Here is a 15,478-nt window from a genome sequence, read left to right as displayed (position 1 = left end):
CACAGAGCTTTTATCTCCTAAGGCTGGGGTGGGCAATCATGTGCCATGGAGGGCCGTGTGTATGCAGGTTTTCCTTCCAACCAAACACTTTAACAGGTGATTCCACTGATTAACACTCTTCTGTGGCTGAAGGTGTGTTAATCAGTGGAATCACCTGTTCAAGTGTTTGGTTGGAAGGAAAACCTGCATACACACGGCCCTCCATGGCACATGATTGCCCACCCCTGTAAGGCCTTTTTCTTGACTATGAATATGTTGCTCCTGGTGGCTTCTTCAGTCACCTCATCGCAATCGAACAGGCTGTTTCTAGAATGTTGTGGCATCATAAAGATGCTGTGCCAAAAAAAGCACAATGTACCTAATATAGTGGCTTGAGAGTGTGTGAAACCATCACATTTGTATTAAAAGTTCTGTCTTGTTTTCATAATTTCTCTGGAAATATGACATAGCCCTAAATGGGGAAAAATAGAACAGGCACATTCCTTCAAGTACCATGGTTTAGTTTATTTTAGTATAATGCCAGTGAAGTGAAGGAAGCCCAGAAGGCTCGTACAACATTTCACTATCACATAATATGTTCACTCAATGACAAGTAAACAAGACAAGACAATGTAAAGTCAAAATCCAGAGAATGAGGCAAAACTCTCAAGACAAGAAGCAGACAAAAAAGCAAACAAGCTAGGGCACCTCACACACTCAAGGCACAACACAATAAAATACGTGCAGAACTTCAAATAAAACCATATGAGTCTATTAAGACTAATTATGAAATGAAATAGTCCTTAGATAGTCCCTCAGCTCCTGTCTGAGAAAGGGCGTCGACCTCAGTGACCACCTCAAAGCACATCAGTTTCACTCAGTTTCATTTGAATTCTGCTTTTTGGGAATGCTTTTTATGTCTTTCATGGTTCTCATTATATAAGCCAATACAAAAAGGATCAAAAATGTCTCCTTTGTGATGTATTTATTTTCTATTTATTGATTTTTTTTCCCCCATTATTCTTATCTGCTGTCTTTGGTTACACAGTCGTGATGATCTGGCCTCTTCAGTAAAGGCTTTTCATCAACATTTCCTTCCTTGTTGGCTATATTTTTGTAGAGCCTTTCTGTCACCCCACCTTCCAATCTTCAAATATTCTTTGTAAACCTCTATGTGACGGTGTCAGATTGGTATTTGCATATAACAGAGGTGAGGAATTGAAGTGGGCTGTTGGCCTCGTTGCAGGTTTGTGTTCTGAGTGCACTTCTAGTTATTGTTTTGCATTTTCCCTAGAACACTGTCGACTGACCTTGTGTGTTGGTCTTTTCCTTGCTTTGTGTGTGGACACATGCATGTGTGGACTTGTATGTGGACCGGGGTAAGAGAACGTGTCAAGCACTGGGTTTTTGCCTTAAGCATATGTGGATTTGTTTGGAGGTAGCAGGAAAATGCTCTGAGAGGAAATGATTGAAAGAAAAGGTCAGCAGACAGGATGCCCTTTTTTATCTGATACAAGAGACTGTTGGGAGTTAGACAGAAAATACGGGAGGAAAAAGAAGTGCAGCTGTAGGAAGAGGGAAGAAGAAAGATAAGAAAGGTAAAAGTGCAGCCAAATAGCCAAACAATAAAGTGAAAATAACGTGTAAATGTTAAGAACAGGAGCAGGATACGGAACTTGTAAAAATATGGAATGGATTAGCATAAAGCCATCATCTGATGCATATTCTTGTTTGATTCTGTTGTGCCACCATTAATATTCACTCATATTCCAAAATCTAAAGGATGGATTTGTACTAATTCATGTACTAACATTCCTAATCCCCAGTCCGTGTATCCTAATTCCAGTGTATCCGTTCCTCTCCTGCGGGTTTGAGTGAACTGTCCGCAATTATTGGATGAATTAAATCTAGTACACAAATTTATTTCACCCCCACATGAATTGAATCTCTAGGATTTAGTCCGATGATTCAAGGTCATTTGGTATAATTTGTGGCTGTTGCCTGATGTTTTCTAGACCTAATGATAATTTTACTAAAAATAAGCAACAGATGAATTGGTAATGAAAATAGCTGTTTGTGTGGAGTGGATGGGAAATTTCTGGTGTTTGTGCCTGAAACTAATTTGATTCAAATTTCTTTCATTTCAAAAAACAAAGACAAAAACACCAAAAATCCCTACTTCATCTTTCCAGCTATCTAAAGGAAAAGAAAGAATCATATCATGTTTGATTCCGCCTTTCTGGCGGAGGCATACAACCAAGAGGTGGAAATAGTTTGATATTGTCACATCATTGTTTCAGGGGCCATCATTGTCTGTATTGTAAAAACACCCACGTTTATTTGATGAAAGGGCTTGAGAGGATACTGTGGCATCTCAGGATCTCACAGAATGTTGTGTGAACAGGTTCCAGATGCTTTAATTAAGGTCTTTTTTTCCTTCATTATGATGAAATATGAGAAATCACCTTTGCACCTGTAGTTAATCACCTACTCTGTGTTTTAGCTTCGTTCAGAGCAGCTTGTGTCCTTGGTCACAGTCTTACCCCACTTCTTCAGCAGCACATGTTGCAGGTGTCTGACTTACTGAATGTGCGTGTGTGTGTGTGTGTGCGTGCGTGTGTGCGGATGTGCATGCATCTGCTTGTAAGGGAGTGTATGTGTTGTCTCAAAATGTGTCTCATCTCTCTTTGTTATTGATGGGCTCATCCCCTACCTCTCGCTCCATGACCCAGTTCTGGTGTGCTGACACCCCCTGTTCACATCATGCCTGCAGCAAACACACGTTGTCAGAGAAGTGAGAAAGGGGTGAACGAGAGAAAGAAGAGGAGAGTGTATGTCCCCCATGCCTTGTGTCAACATAATCACGCAGGGAAGAAGAAAATGTTGCTTCTTCAGATCACAGGGCTCAGACTGATTTCTGACACTTTGTGTCTGGCACCTGTTTCTGACATGGCAATGTTCATCAAAAGAAGAACAGATAAACTCCTCAGCCTATTTTTATTGTTTAATACAACCACAAGACCTTTAAACTGATTTTTGTTTGTTTGTTTGTTTTGCTTCTCTCTGTCTGCCTCCACAGAGCAGCTTCCTGGGTAGTACGACATTTTCAGTTGGCGATCTGCTTCGGGCCAAAGATGAACAACTTACCTTGAGTCTCAGGTAAGATCAGGCTTCTTTATAATTCCAATTTATTTATTAGTTTTCATCTTGCATATCACATTAGATTGTACAGGGAATAGGAATTATGTGTAGGACATAAAAATATGTCTCACCCCGTTTTCCCTCCCATCACCCATGGTGCTGTGCACAGACATTAAACAAATCAATAAATGCATAAACAGACAGATAATAGTGACGATTTGAGAGGAATGACAGGTTGATTCAATTGGTAATCTTAGAAATTACAACAAACAGAATAAAACAGAAAGGGGTTTGTCACGTCAACACTCACTCGGAGCTTGTACTTGTGGAACTAGACTCTAGATCACCTCTACCATCTCGTCTCAAACAGTGCATAAAGAATTTTGTGCAAAAACATGGAAATATAGAATATACTGAACAGTATCTTTTTCTAATGATGTTTTTGGTGATGCCATTTTTCTCGCAAAGAGGGCTTTTGACTTGGACTGCTTGGTAACTGTAAGTTAGAGTTTTATGTGCTGAGATTTTTTTTACCTTGTTTTTCTCCTATTAAAACGTTCCTTGGTTTCTTAGTGCCACTCCCTCTGTTTTCTGCCGTCTACATCCTCTCTCTTCGTCGTCTGTCTTGTTCGTTGTTTTCACTTCAGGCCCGATATTAAAGCATCACTATGCTTGGCTCTTAACACCAAAGTAAGACATTTCTGGATCGTATTTTAACACATATACGATCATGCCATTATTCTGAGACAGAAAGGTTGGCTCACAGACAAGAACTGGCTCTCATTGTTCATTTGAAGGAGCCAGCTCATAGAGCCGGATTATTCACGACCGACACATAACTACTCGCTGCTCCTCGACTCTGAATAAGATCCTTAAGTTAGAGTCCAAAGATTATATATTTTCACACAAGAACTGAGAGAAGTCAAACATCCAATAGGGATGAGTTGAGGAGAAATCCACACCATAGATGTTGCATCAGCACTTTTTGGAATGTCACAATAGCGGCCAGGTTTGTATGTGTCTGGGATGCGGGTGTGTGAGAGTACAGTTCGTTGGTGGGTGCGTGATAAAAAGGGTGGGCATGAATGAGGCGATTCAATTCCTGGAATGACGAGGGCTCCCTGGTGTCTTCGAGAGCTTGTCAGTCTGTCGATGAGCATGCTGAATATGGTTTTCATTTTTCAAATTTTCAAGTGCTCTGACCTTGTGAAGATCCACGTCGGATCAAAAACTTGGCTCAGAGTTGTGTGCCGACATCGCCTTAATTTCAAGGATGCTCTGGTATGAAGGTTTGCACCTTTTAAGAGCTGAGCTATCAATGTTTTCCTGTTTCGAGAATATTTCACTTTACTTTGAATAAATGTAGAGCCACAATGAAGACAGGGCATTGTTCAAGTTTTTTTTTTATTACCTTTCATTTTAATGATGGTCATTTGTTTCAACTGTCTGGCATTTTTCCACACAAACATCTACAATTTGAAGAAATATGACTTGAAGTATATTGCTGTTGCACATATATTAATAGCAGCCACTCTTTCCTTTGCTTTCAGAGTCAACATAGCAACAATGTATGGCAGATTGAGCTTCACTCATCAAACATTCTTATACACAAATTTGTTCTTATTTAGCCCTCAGTTTGGAGGAAGCAAAGCCTCCTGATTGATTGGTAGTTAAAAGATGGAGTTGATGTCAGTAATTGTACAGTATAATCATTGCATCATGTTTATTGGCTTATCAATAATGAGCCAATAAGCATGATCTAATGATTTGCTTATTTATTTAGTCACTGTCTGATATGATCACTCCCTATTTACTGAAATCAAGCACCAAATTACAAAGCTTTAGTAGCATCGACTGCCAAAACTGACCAACATAGACTTTTAAACAAAACTTTTTGTGATCCCCATGCAGGCATGCTATATTTAGGTCAAAGCTTGTGTTAGAAGTATATTTTTAGGGAGCTGATGATGCTGATTAAGCTGATGGGGAAATTAGAGCACTAACTTGCTTGAAGACAGGACTATAATGATATAATTATTTCCTCCAAGGAGGTTATGTTTTCGCCCACATCTGTTGGTTTGTTTATTTATCTGTCTGTGAGCAGGATTATGTAGAAGTGACTGGGCTGACTTTCACCAAACTCTTGAGTGCAGGATGGGCCAAGACAGAGTCAATGACATTCTGCATTTTCTTTATTACACCAGCCGCTGCTCAAGTGTCCTTCCAGTTACTTAAGTTTGCATGAAAATGATTCCGTAGCCTTTTTGAAGGACGCATTGATGTCTCAAAAATAAGCCGCGCTCTTGAATATGACAAACTGCAAGTCATCTTCTCATGAGCAGGAGCTTGACCTGATTGCCAAGAAATACCGGGCCCATCTAAAGATAAATGACTATTGAGGACTGATAGACATGAGATCATTTACTGCTCGTGGGTTTAGTACTTTCACACTCAGAGGTGAAGTGAGACTTGTATTCCTCACAATATGCCCATGTTACAGGCTGGTTTTTGGGTTCTTTGTCTGTAACACAAGCAGAAGAGCAGACCACAGAACTTTAAGTACTCTATGTACTCCATTCTTGCAATGCAGTAAATGAAAACATCAGAAAAATGAAGATTTAGTCAAAGATGGTGAGATTTTTTTGGTTTTTTTTAATTGATTGACCCTGACACTCTTGGTTGTTATTTTATTGATTTTTTTTTAGTCGTCTCAGTGGTTATAGTCATGAATTCCATTATTTGGCCTCTTTTGCAACCTCTTTTCCAAGTGCTCACATTACCTTAACCGAGGGAGGACTCTGGTTTTAATTCTGTGAAATAAATGTATGATTGGATTTAAAAAAAAAAAAAAAAAAAAAAACGTTGTCGCCAAACACATGATTTAAAAAAATGCAGAAATTCCCATTATGCTTACACAAAGTGCTACTGATTTAGATTACTTCTGTTCTTTTAGTGTATTTTTAGATATAAACAATAATGCGTTTGATGTGAGCCTACATTAAAACTTGTGAAATGTGAGTATTTTTTCCTCGAATTTTTTTAAATAAGATGTGCAAGCAATGCAAGAGGTTTTTTGCAAGCTTTCCCAATTCGTATGAAGATTTTGGTTCAGCACTCTGCTCCAACGAGCCATTTTGCTGAAGCGCAACTCTTTCTCCAATAAAAAGCGGTCTTTCAAAAACCTGCATCCCCCCTCACATTGCTGCTGCTGCTAACTACTTGTTACTCTCTTGGTCGTTGTTTGGTGGCTTCCTAATTGGACAGACTCCTTGCTTCAAACACAGTTATGATCACAGGTGATATACGTCTGTCGTGGACTGCTTGGCTTGTCTGAACGCATTGTTGCTCTCTGCAGCCACATGAACAAAACCACCACCAACACAGTAAGAGATTTACCCCTGAATATAACGCCAGCCAAATGAAGCTTCGTCCAAACAAACACATACTCATTAATTTAATTTGTCATATTTTACACAAATTTTTTTTTTAAATTACACAAAAACTCCCCTGAAAATTGTTAAAATTATTATTATTATTATTATCATTATTATTATTAACCAGAGTGCAGTAATCACATTTGAAGGCCTCTAACTATTTTAAAAGCTACATGAAGAAAGAAAGGTGGATGTCAGCAATGTTACCATGGCAACACTGGTTGTTGTTGTTGAGCTGCATTTTGTTGTTCCTGTGTTTGTGTTAATCAGCTGATGTGTATTTGAACTGTCTCCCTCCGTCTGGGGCTGAAGACGACAAACTTATACTGTCCCGCGTGTTTAGAGGGCTTGCAGCCAGGATCAAATTCTATATGCAGATGCTGTTACTTTTTGTGCACGTACATGATTTTTCTGTGCTGCATTTCTATTGTCTAAATGAATGTCCGTTTCCCTTCATCTTTTTTTACATGTTCATGAAACTATGCCCCTTTGGCTATCTGCTCTGTCTTCTTCCTCCTTTCAACTAGCTTTGGTTATGCTTTTCATTTCCTGTAGGGGATACCAGGTCACTGCGTACAATTATATCTTTCACAATTGACTGTAGAAGCTTCCCAACCTCCTCTGTGTGTTTGCACATTTGTGCGTTTTGTTCTTTGCTCTTCAACAACACAGAATTCAGAGTCATCCAACTCCCCAAGTCACAGTGCTCTGTTGTATTTCTGGCTCAATTTGTTGTCTGTTGTTGTATGTTTTATTCCTGAGGATAATGTGAAGTCGTCCCAAGATACAGTGTTGCCACAGCACTTTTTAATAAGTGGAGGGGGGAAAAAAGAGACACTTTCTCACAAATATCAAGTTTGCTGTATTCAAATATTTGCTGCTGCCGGCGTCACTAGTATACACAAAATACCAAATATTCAGCTTTAATCTTAAAGAGAGTGGCCGCTAACATGGGAATCAGAACTCTCAAAACAAGTGATGATCTGTATCCAAGGAATCAGATAATTCAAAGTGTAGGAAATCTAATAATAACAATAATCAATAACAACAATAATAACAGATACATATCCCCCCTGTGAATTATATTGATCTGTTTCAGACTTTTCTTTTTACAGCAGAAGATATTTTCAACAAGTTAGGAGTGACTGATAAGTAAACACTTCTTTGGTTCGAACAGTCTAGCCAAAAAAAAGAAAAGACTGTACAGGTCTGCCTTGGGGCTCATTTAAGGTTAATAAAGAAAAATATCAGTATTTCTGCTTCGATTACCAGCCTGCCAGGCATAAATTGACTCCCATCTTACATTTTTCATGCAGTTTTATTGAGTTTTTTAAATGTGTTGTGTACGAGTTGCAATCCTATTTTAAACCATAGCTCAGTGTGATGGGGTATGAAGCAGAATAAGCCTTGATTGTAATACATAGATATGACCTCTATGGAGCAGTGAGTGGCTGCAAGCAGTGCTCGGGGAGAACTGTCGATCTCCTGCCTTCTGACAGGAGTATTACCCTACTGTGCAGAATCTTCATGGAAAAAGAAACAACCTGGAACAACCAGGATTGGAACCCTGAATGTTCTTGCTGTGAGGGAACAGTAACAACCACCATGCAACCTAAGTTAGTTGTTGTATGTTATAGCTTTTACAGTGTTGGTCAAGCTCTTCTATTGACAAAAGGCAGTTGTATCCATGGAAGGTAAATTTCCCCCAAACATCCCAGAAGCTCAAGCACTTCAGGCCTTGGTGTGGTCTATAATATAACTACTACTGATACTATGTATCAGGAAGTACTGCCTCCATCATACTGTACACCAGCTGTCTGCTGGGGTTCTTTGTGACGTGCCACAATCTGGCACAAAACAGTTTCAGACTACAAGAGTTAATAAAGTAGATTTTCTAAGTACATCAAGAACTGCCACGTGCTTTGTACAGTAGTAGAATGAGACAGTGCTGTTCAACCTTGAGAGATCATTTATGGATGGGTTTCCTGTTTAACACTTTAATGGGAGGGGCCTGTAGTGGGCAAAAAAGTGAAAAAAAAATCACACACACACACACACACACACACACTAAAGTTATTATGGCCTGAGGAGTTGTTGCTGGTGTGGAGTTGGAGCCACTACGTGTTGCACAGTCAGTGATGCAGGCGTAACATGTACAGACACACAGAGGAAACTGTCGTGATTCGATATGCGTTTTGCTTGTTGGTTCATCCAGTGAGAATACATTTCAAAGATGAGCGGCTTTTCATGAGCATGTATGATTCACTCAGAGCTGTTTGACCTGTGGATGAGCCTATGATTCACAGTTCAGATTACTTCTGCTACCCAGGCAGCGCGTGGACACCGCAGCACTGACATGGACAGGAATCATAAGTCATTTTGCTTGTTAAGGAACAGCTGCTTCATTTTAATACTACATTCTCATCCCTGCTCAGTCAGATGCAGTTACAAAGTTAGTTGGAGTTGACTTGACTCAGCAGGAGGAAGGTGGGACTACTTTTTCTCCACAAGCTAAAGATCGATTCCCTTCAGTAAATCTCAAAACCACTCGAACTTTGTCAGAATTCTCCTCGTAAGCTCTGGGTTTACATTTCAGCTTAGAATATGTAGAGAGGAAATTGGTGTTTGAGCCGTATCAGTGTGTGTGTGCGTGTGTGTGACTTGCTTTTAGTTTGTCCTCAGTAAATTTCAATCTGTTACAGAGCTACCTACCTCAGAGTTCCTTCCTTTCTCCCATGAATTCACTCTGCATCTCAGCTCGTCTCTCAGTGTTCACACCCACCATCATGTGTTGCTGGTCAGGATGTTTGTCCCGCATTGTTTTTGTTTCCCTGTGAGGTGCAACCAGTTTGATTTTGGCAACTTACTGAAGGTTGCTAGGAGTGTTGTGTTTATAAGAGTGGGAGTAGCAGACACACAGAACCCAGAACAGATGTCCCACACCAGAAAGATGGCAGAATTGAGCTGTTTCTCTAATGAAGAAAAGACTTGTGATTTAAACAGAATTTTTAATGGCTGTTTGGTCAGTAGATGAAGTCAGCTCATGTTTTATAGAGGTCTGGTGGTTATTTTGAGATCCACTTGACAAAAACTGTTTGGTGAAGAAGTAATTCAAAGACTGCAGCCTCTTTGGATTTATTAGCAAAGGTCTAAATACACTTCATTAACAAAACAAAACTAGTTTCTGAAGGAGCTGTCTCTGAGCTGTGTGTGTGTGTGTGTGTGTGTGTGTGTGTGTGTGTGTGTGTGTGTGGTAGAACTTGCAGCGTCATGAGCATAATCTGTGTGTGTGTGTAGTTTTTGTAGAGCGAGCATCTTAACCCTAATATTGTTGTTTAATAAGGGAATTAATTGTCTTCATAGGAGCACTCGCCCTCCTTCACACTAGATTCACAATATAGGCTCGTGAAGAGTGACCTCCATGTTGCCTGGGTACCTGCATGGACTCTGTAGTAAATCTCTTCCTGCTTGTGTGTTATATGGACTTGGACGGCTTGCCTGATTTCCTCTGGGCCATTACTCACACAGAATGAATGAGCTACTGTACCTTGGAAATGCATCAGTATCTTGGCTGAATGATGCATCGTGTAGAGTGGCACATTGTAAGTCACCAGTGTTTGTTCACTGTGCAATATCTCCTCTCCATCTTAATTGGGGTCTTTAATCGCCTGCCTCTTCCTTGTATGGATAAATGTAGTACATGATGTTTTGTATTTATGAAGTACCATGCTGAATTTAAGCATTTTAGCTTTTGATAGACAGCTGAAATGTGTTTCTCAAACTCAGTTGTAAAATCACTTGGTCTATTCCACATCCTCAGGAGCTCTGTAGATGCATTTAATGAATAACTTCATAGGGGTCTGTGTCCAAAACTGCTTTTTTCTCGAGGCCAGCATATCTTTTTAATTGTCATAGAAGTGCAGCGTTTGCATGCTATGCTACAAACCTCAACAGTCACTAAGGTAATGGGCATCTATTCTTTTGTTCAGTTTGCAAAAGTTGAAAACTGCTCACCCTTGGCTAAAAAGCCCTGCTCATCAGTGTTACTTTTTACACAGCTGTCCAGGCACAGTGGACGAGTGGTGGACTAACTGTAAACATTTCTGCTGGCCTTCAAAATCATGATCCCACATGGACCACTGGGTTCATCATTCTGACTCAGCAGTTATTTCATCCTGAGCAAGGACCAGAGGAAGTGCCTGTACCTTATGGCGACATTTTTACTTATTCCATGTCATAGCAACCCAGCAACAATGCCAGACGCTTCTCTTGCAGTGTATTCAGCTGAGAATAAACACACTGTGGTGGACACAGGCCCTGAGGTTTGTTCTTCAGTCTGGTTTCCTTTATAAGCACACACTTTCTAAATCGAGCAAGGTTTTAGGGGGGACCTGGGAGGAGCAACACAACCAGTTTGGTAAAGATGTCAGCGCTGCAGAGGTCTCTCAATAATGCATGTCCTGTGTACACTTGGGAGGAAAGATTATTCTCTCCAAAAAGGAGGTGATTCTCTTTCAGCACACCACAGCAGTGAGTGTCTAAATGGGATGTAGGTAATGTGTAAATGTGTATACATTGAATGCTGAATTATAAACAGCATACTTAAGAATCTTTAGCTCACAAACAGGTGTGTTGAATTGAACCATTGCAACAATTTCCATATTATTATTCCAGCCCAGCTATGACTTTTTCCCTCTTGCTCGTGTTGCACCCTCTCAGTATCAAACACTGTAGCTCAATTTTGCTTTTATTATCTCTTAAACTTTATACACTCAGTAGGAGAGGCACTGCGTGACCCAGTTCTACAGCACACTTTAAGATTTGATTCTGACATGAATTTGTATGCGTGTGTTTTTGCGTGCACGTGTGTGCGTCTGAGATCCACCGTGGCAGGACTACATTATCACAGACCAGTGCCTCTGCTGCCTGACTCCATGACTTATTCGACCATTCCCGTTGGATAGAGCCTCTCGTCACTCTCCCACTAGTAACAGTTTAGCCTTCTATCATGATAATAGCATTTTACCACCCCAGAGAACCTCACTATCGCCTTGTCCCAATTCTCACACTTATCCTCAGACAGCCAACACTGCCTTACACTCTCTCCCCTGTGACTGATTTTATCTGAGCCTGAACTCAAAGCCCAAAGATCAACTGTCTGATCCAGTACTTGAGAAAAACTGTGTGTGTTTGTGTACATCTATTAATCATATGGTGGGTGGGGCTGGGGGGGGGGGGGGCATCAATCCGCTCTTACAGTCACATTATGGGGCCTTCACTGGGGACAATCTATTGAAGTTTATGTTTGATGTTGGTTATTTTAGGGTGAGACTGAGGTTAGGGAAAGGGTGGCGATGTAGCGATATAGACAACAATACAGTTCCCTCAAGCAACAAAAACATGACAGCGTTTGGTTGAGGAGTCTTCTACATCCCAGAGGAATTCTAAATTAACTATCTTCTTATCGTAAACGGCATGACACAAAAAATGCCAGACAGTAATTATACAGCAACTTTGTGTGTATATGTTTAAATGTGCTCTAAATATAAAGCAGTCTTGCTAATTACACTATTCCGCTGAGTAATTCTTCTTCCCTCCCTTGTGACACTCACTCTCATTCGCACACATGTCACCATTATCCAGTGCGTAGATAGAAGCTGCTCAATTTAAACTAGAGCAATACTGAGTCGCTAAAAGTGAAATGAAATAAGGAGGATAATTATTAAACATATAAATGCCTTTATTTATGGCGCCTTCACTTTATCGGTGTAGCAGTGAATAGAGGAACACATGTACTGAGGCACTTAGGGAAGACTAAAGGACATTTAAGGCCACAGTGTTGAAGGGAAGTGCTTGTGGGAAATGTTTTATCTAGAGTTCGCACATTGAGAAGACTTTTGTATGTGTGTGTGGTATAATAAAATAAAAATTTGTGTGGAGTAGGTTTACACCTACATCAACATGCAAGGATAACCGTGCACGCATGCATGCACAGGATATGTATACATGCAAATATGGTATTTATGGTAGTGGAAAGATGCAGAGCCCCCCCCCCCCACACACACACACACACACACACACACACACACAAACAGCATATGTATCGAAAATGAAGAACTTGCACTCAGTTGGGCTGAAATAAATGCACATATGGCCTGCTCATTTTCCTCCTTCAGTACTAAAAATGTTTCATTTCTGCACAGTTCTTCTGCATAATCTGTGAGATCCCCCAGGCATTGGGGCTCCTGGGCAGCATATGAAAGTAACTAATGCTGCACCATGGCATCAAAATTCTTTGAGAATAATGGAAGAATATTAAACATATTGACAAGCTACTTTAATTACCTGCCATAAATTTTTACCATTCCAAGAATGTGAGCAGGAACATCAGGGATAACCTCAACAATAGCACAGAGTTGTTAACCTAACCTCCATATTAAAAAAGAAATAGAGCTTTTGTAAGATCTATTAGTCTGGGTCAGTCATTCATTAGGTTCTTCCTGCAGCTCACATCTTTGCAACATTACACACAGGTTGGGGAGACGGGGGGAAATGAGATGTGGTGTTAGGAGCCAAAGATGGATGAGAGAGATATAATAAATCTGGCCCGACGTGGAGCTGAGGCATGCTAGGGGCACAACTCATGCCAAGTCCTTGTCTAAGTGATGAGAGGATGATAATGAGGACAAAATGTGGGGAGGAATAGGGGAGGAGAGGAGGTGTATAAATGCATGTCTCTCAGGTTTCTGTTTGTGTTTCCCATGTGGTGCTCTGTAATTTTCCCCAGAGATTAAATTGTGGGCCTCCATCATTCAAGCACCCTGCTGGGCCGACGTAAAAGAGAGCGATGTGATGTTTCTTTTTGCTCTAAAATGTGCACTCTAGATGGTGAGTGCATGCATAATATGAAGTCTCTCTCTCTCTGCTTAATATCATCTTCGGTAATGTAATGCAATCTACATTTGTATGCCTAGGATGCCTTGAAATATGCAAAGGCTTGTATTTTTGGGTGCATGCTTTTCGGTTCAAAAGTCTGAAAATAGATATTGTAATTAGCTTTTATTTTTTTTCCTAGTTAAGCAATGCTACATGTATGTGGATAATAATTATAAAATGTAATTTAAAAGTACACACTTTACGCAGTGCATCAGTGAAAGCAAAAGCACTTTTTACTTTCAGTTCATGGGTTCATATGAACATAGACTCTCCTCCCAAGTGTTTCATGATACCCCGGCCTGATAGGCTTTGATTAGTATCAAGTCTCATCACTGTGAAGTTTTATTCTCAAACCCTTTCATTTTCTTATCTGTTTAACTTGATATTGCTGCATAAGCATGACATGTAAAAAGTTCAACAGAGCATGCAAAGAGCAAGTTAACAGACGATTGCTGGAGGGACAAACATGTATGTATGTAACAAGCTCAGTGTCTTCCTACATTTCATCGGAGCTTTTTAATCAGCATGTATGTGATGTCTGTTCATGTGGAAGCTTTGTATTAGTGTTGTATCGTTGTGTTTTTGTATCGTTAGTGTTTTGGCTTTTTCTCTCTCTTTCTCTCTATCCCTCTGTGTGTGTGTGTGTGTGTGTGTGTGTGTGTGTGTGTGTTTGTGTTAATTACACTTCTGGTCAGCTTAAAAATGGCTGGAACTATGGTGATAATTACGTGGAGTCACCAGACTTCGGAAAAGAATAATCACACACCCTCACATGTGCAGCAAAGCTAACTGAACATTCAAGTAAATGTTGGTGAAGCTGAGTGTGGGTGTATGATTCTTATTTGGCTAATGTGGCTTCTCGCTTTCCTTAGAAACGTCTCTCTCTCACATCTAAGCTCATCTTTGCTGGAGAGAGAGATGTGAAGAGGAGATGTGGAGCAGGAGGATTTTTTTTTTCTCCACCAAATCCTCGCTCTCTCCAGCATCTTAAGAAGAGACTGCAATTACACGATGAACAGAACATCTCACCCGTCAAATATGTACAAGTAAACTATCATACATGCAGATATAATTAACAGTTAAAAGACAAGCACCTGACGCCTGATGGCTGCTACTCTAACACTAATTATAGAAGTAGCACAGCATCAGCCGTCACATATGTTGATGGATGAAATTACGTAATAAGCTCGTTAAAATATATTAATTGTTGAACAAACTGGCCTGAAGTGAAAGAAAATTGAATGAAGACACAATGACCATGGATACGGTTAGCCTGATGTCCTTTTTTGGCACAAGTTAATAAGACTAATTATAATAATAGACACCTACATACATTAGAACTGTGTCGCTGTTTCTTTCTTTTCTTTTCTTTTTTTTTGCACGATTGGAGTTGCACTTGAAATGGGAAAGCTAAGAATAGCCTGCATATGTCATATTTTAAACAGGTATGACGAATGTTAGAGCCACAGCTGGTTGGTTTGTCCCATTTCCACAGGTACTTGGACCAATCTACTGTATTTATATCATGTATTAGTATTACAGTATTGCTGTTACCTCAACCCACCTCCTCTGCAGGGTACACCTATGTGTTCCTGGAGCCTCTTCCCTTGCTCCTCTGAGACACATTTAGAGATTTGAATATCCTTGATAATCATCAAACAATTTCTGTAAAGCAAGGAAAGGAGCAAGCATAATTACCAAAATGGTGATCACCCGGCACAGTCCTGAGGAGTGGCCCAATTAGAATAATTAAAATCACCTGTGTGGGTGTACCACAGCTGCTAGGGTCTTTCAGTTTTATGGGTATCCAGTAATAACATTCATGCTGTCTTTGGAATTACAGACGTTAATCTTACTATTTTCATATATATTTAAACACAATTTAACACAACCTCCATTTCTCTCATATTCTTGGGGTGCCTAGATTTTTTTTCTACAGAACAAATACACACTGTATTGTTAAATGGCACTAAGATCCCAGGTTCCCA

At 40.0% G+C, this 15,478-nt stretch overlaps 1 protein-coding gene across 12 annotated transcripts in view; it reads left to right on the top strand.

Moving 5' to 3' along the window:
* inpp4b (inositol polyphosphate-4-phosphatase type II B) overlaps window positions 1–15,478 on the top strand; it is a 232,724-nt gene that overhangs the window by 135,639 nt on the left and 81,607 nt on the right. For all 12 annotated transcript variants that reach the window (XM_086211739.1, XM_086211737.1, XM_086211738.1 and 9 more), the window contains one exon: window positions 3,059–3,138. In XM_086211739.1, the coding sequence (XP_086067865.1) occupies window positions 3,059–3,138 (80 nt within the window). The remainder of the gene's footprint in view (window positions 1–3,058; window positions 3,139–15,478) is intronic.

Source organism: Aulostomus chinensis, chromosome 8, assembly GCF_037954235.1.
Source record: "Aulostomus chinensis isolate RoL2024-O1b breed Wild chromosome 8, RoL_Achi_v1.0, whole genome shotgun sequence".
NCBI classification, from domain to species: Eukaryota; Metazoa; Chordata; class Actinopteri; order Syngnathiformes; family Aulostomidae; genus Aulostomus; species Aulostomus chinensis.
This window is presented reverse-complemented; position numbering and strand designations above follow the sequence as displayed.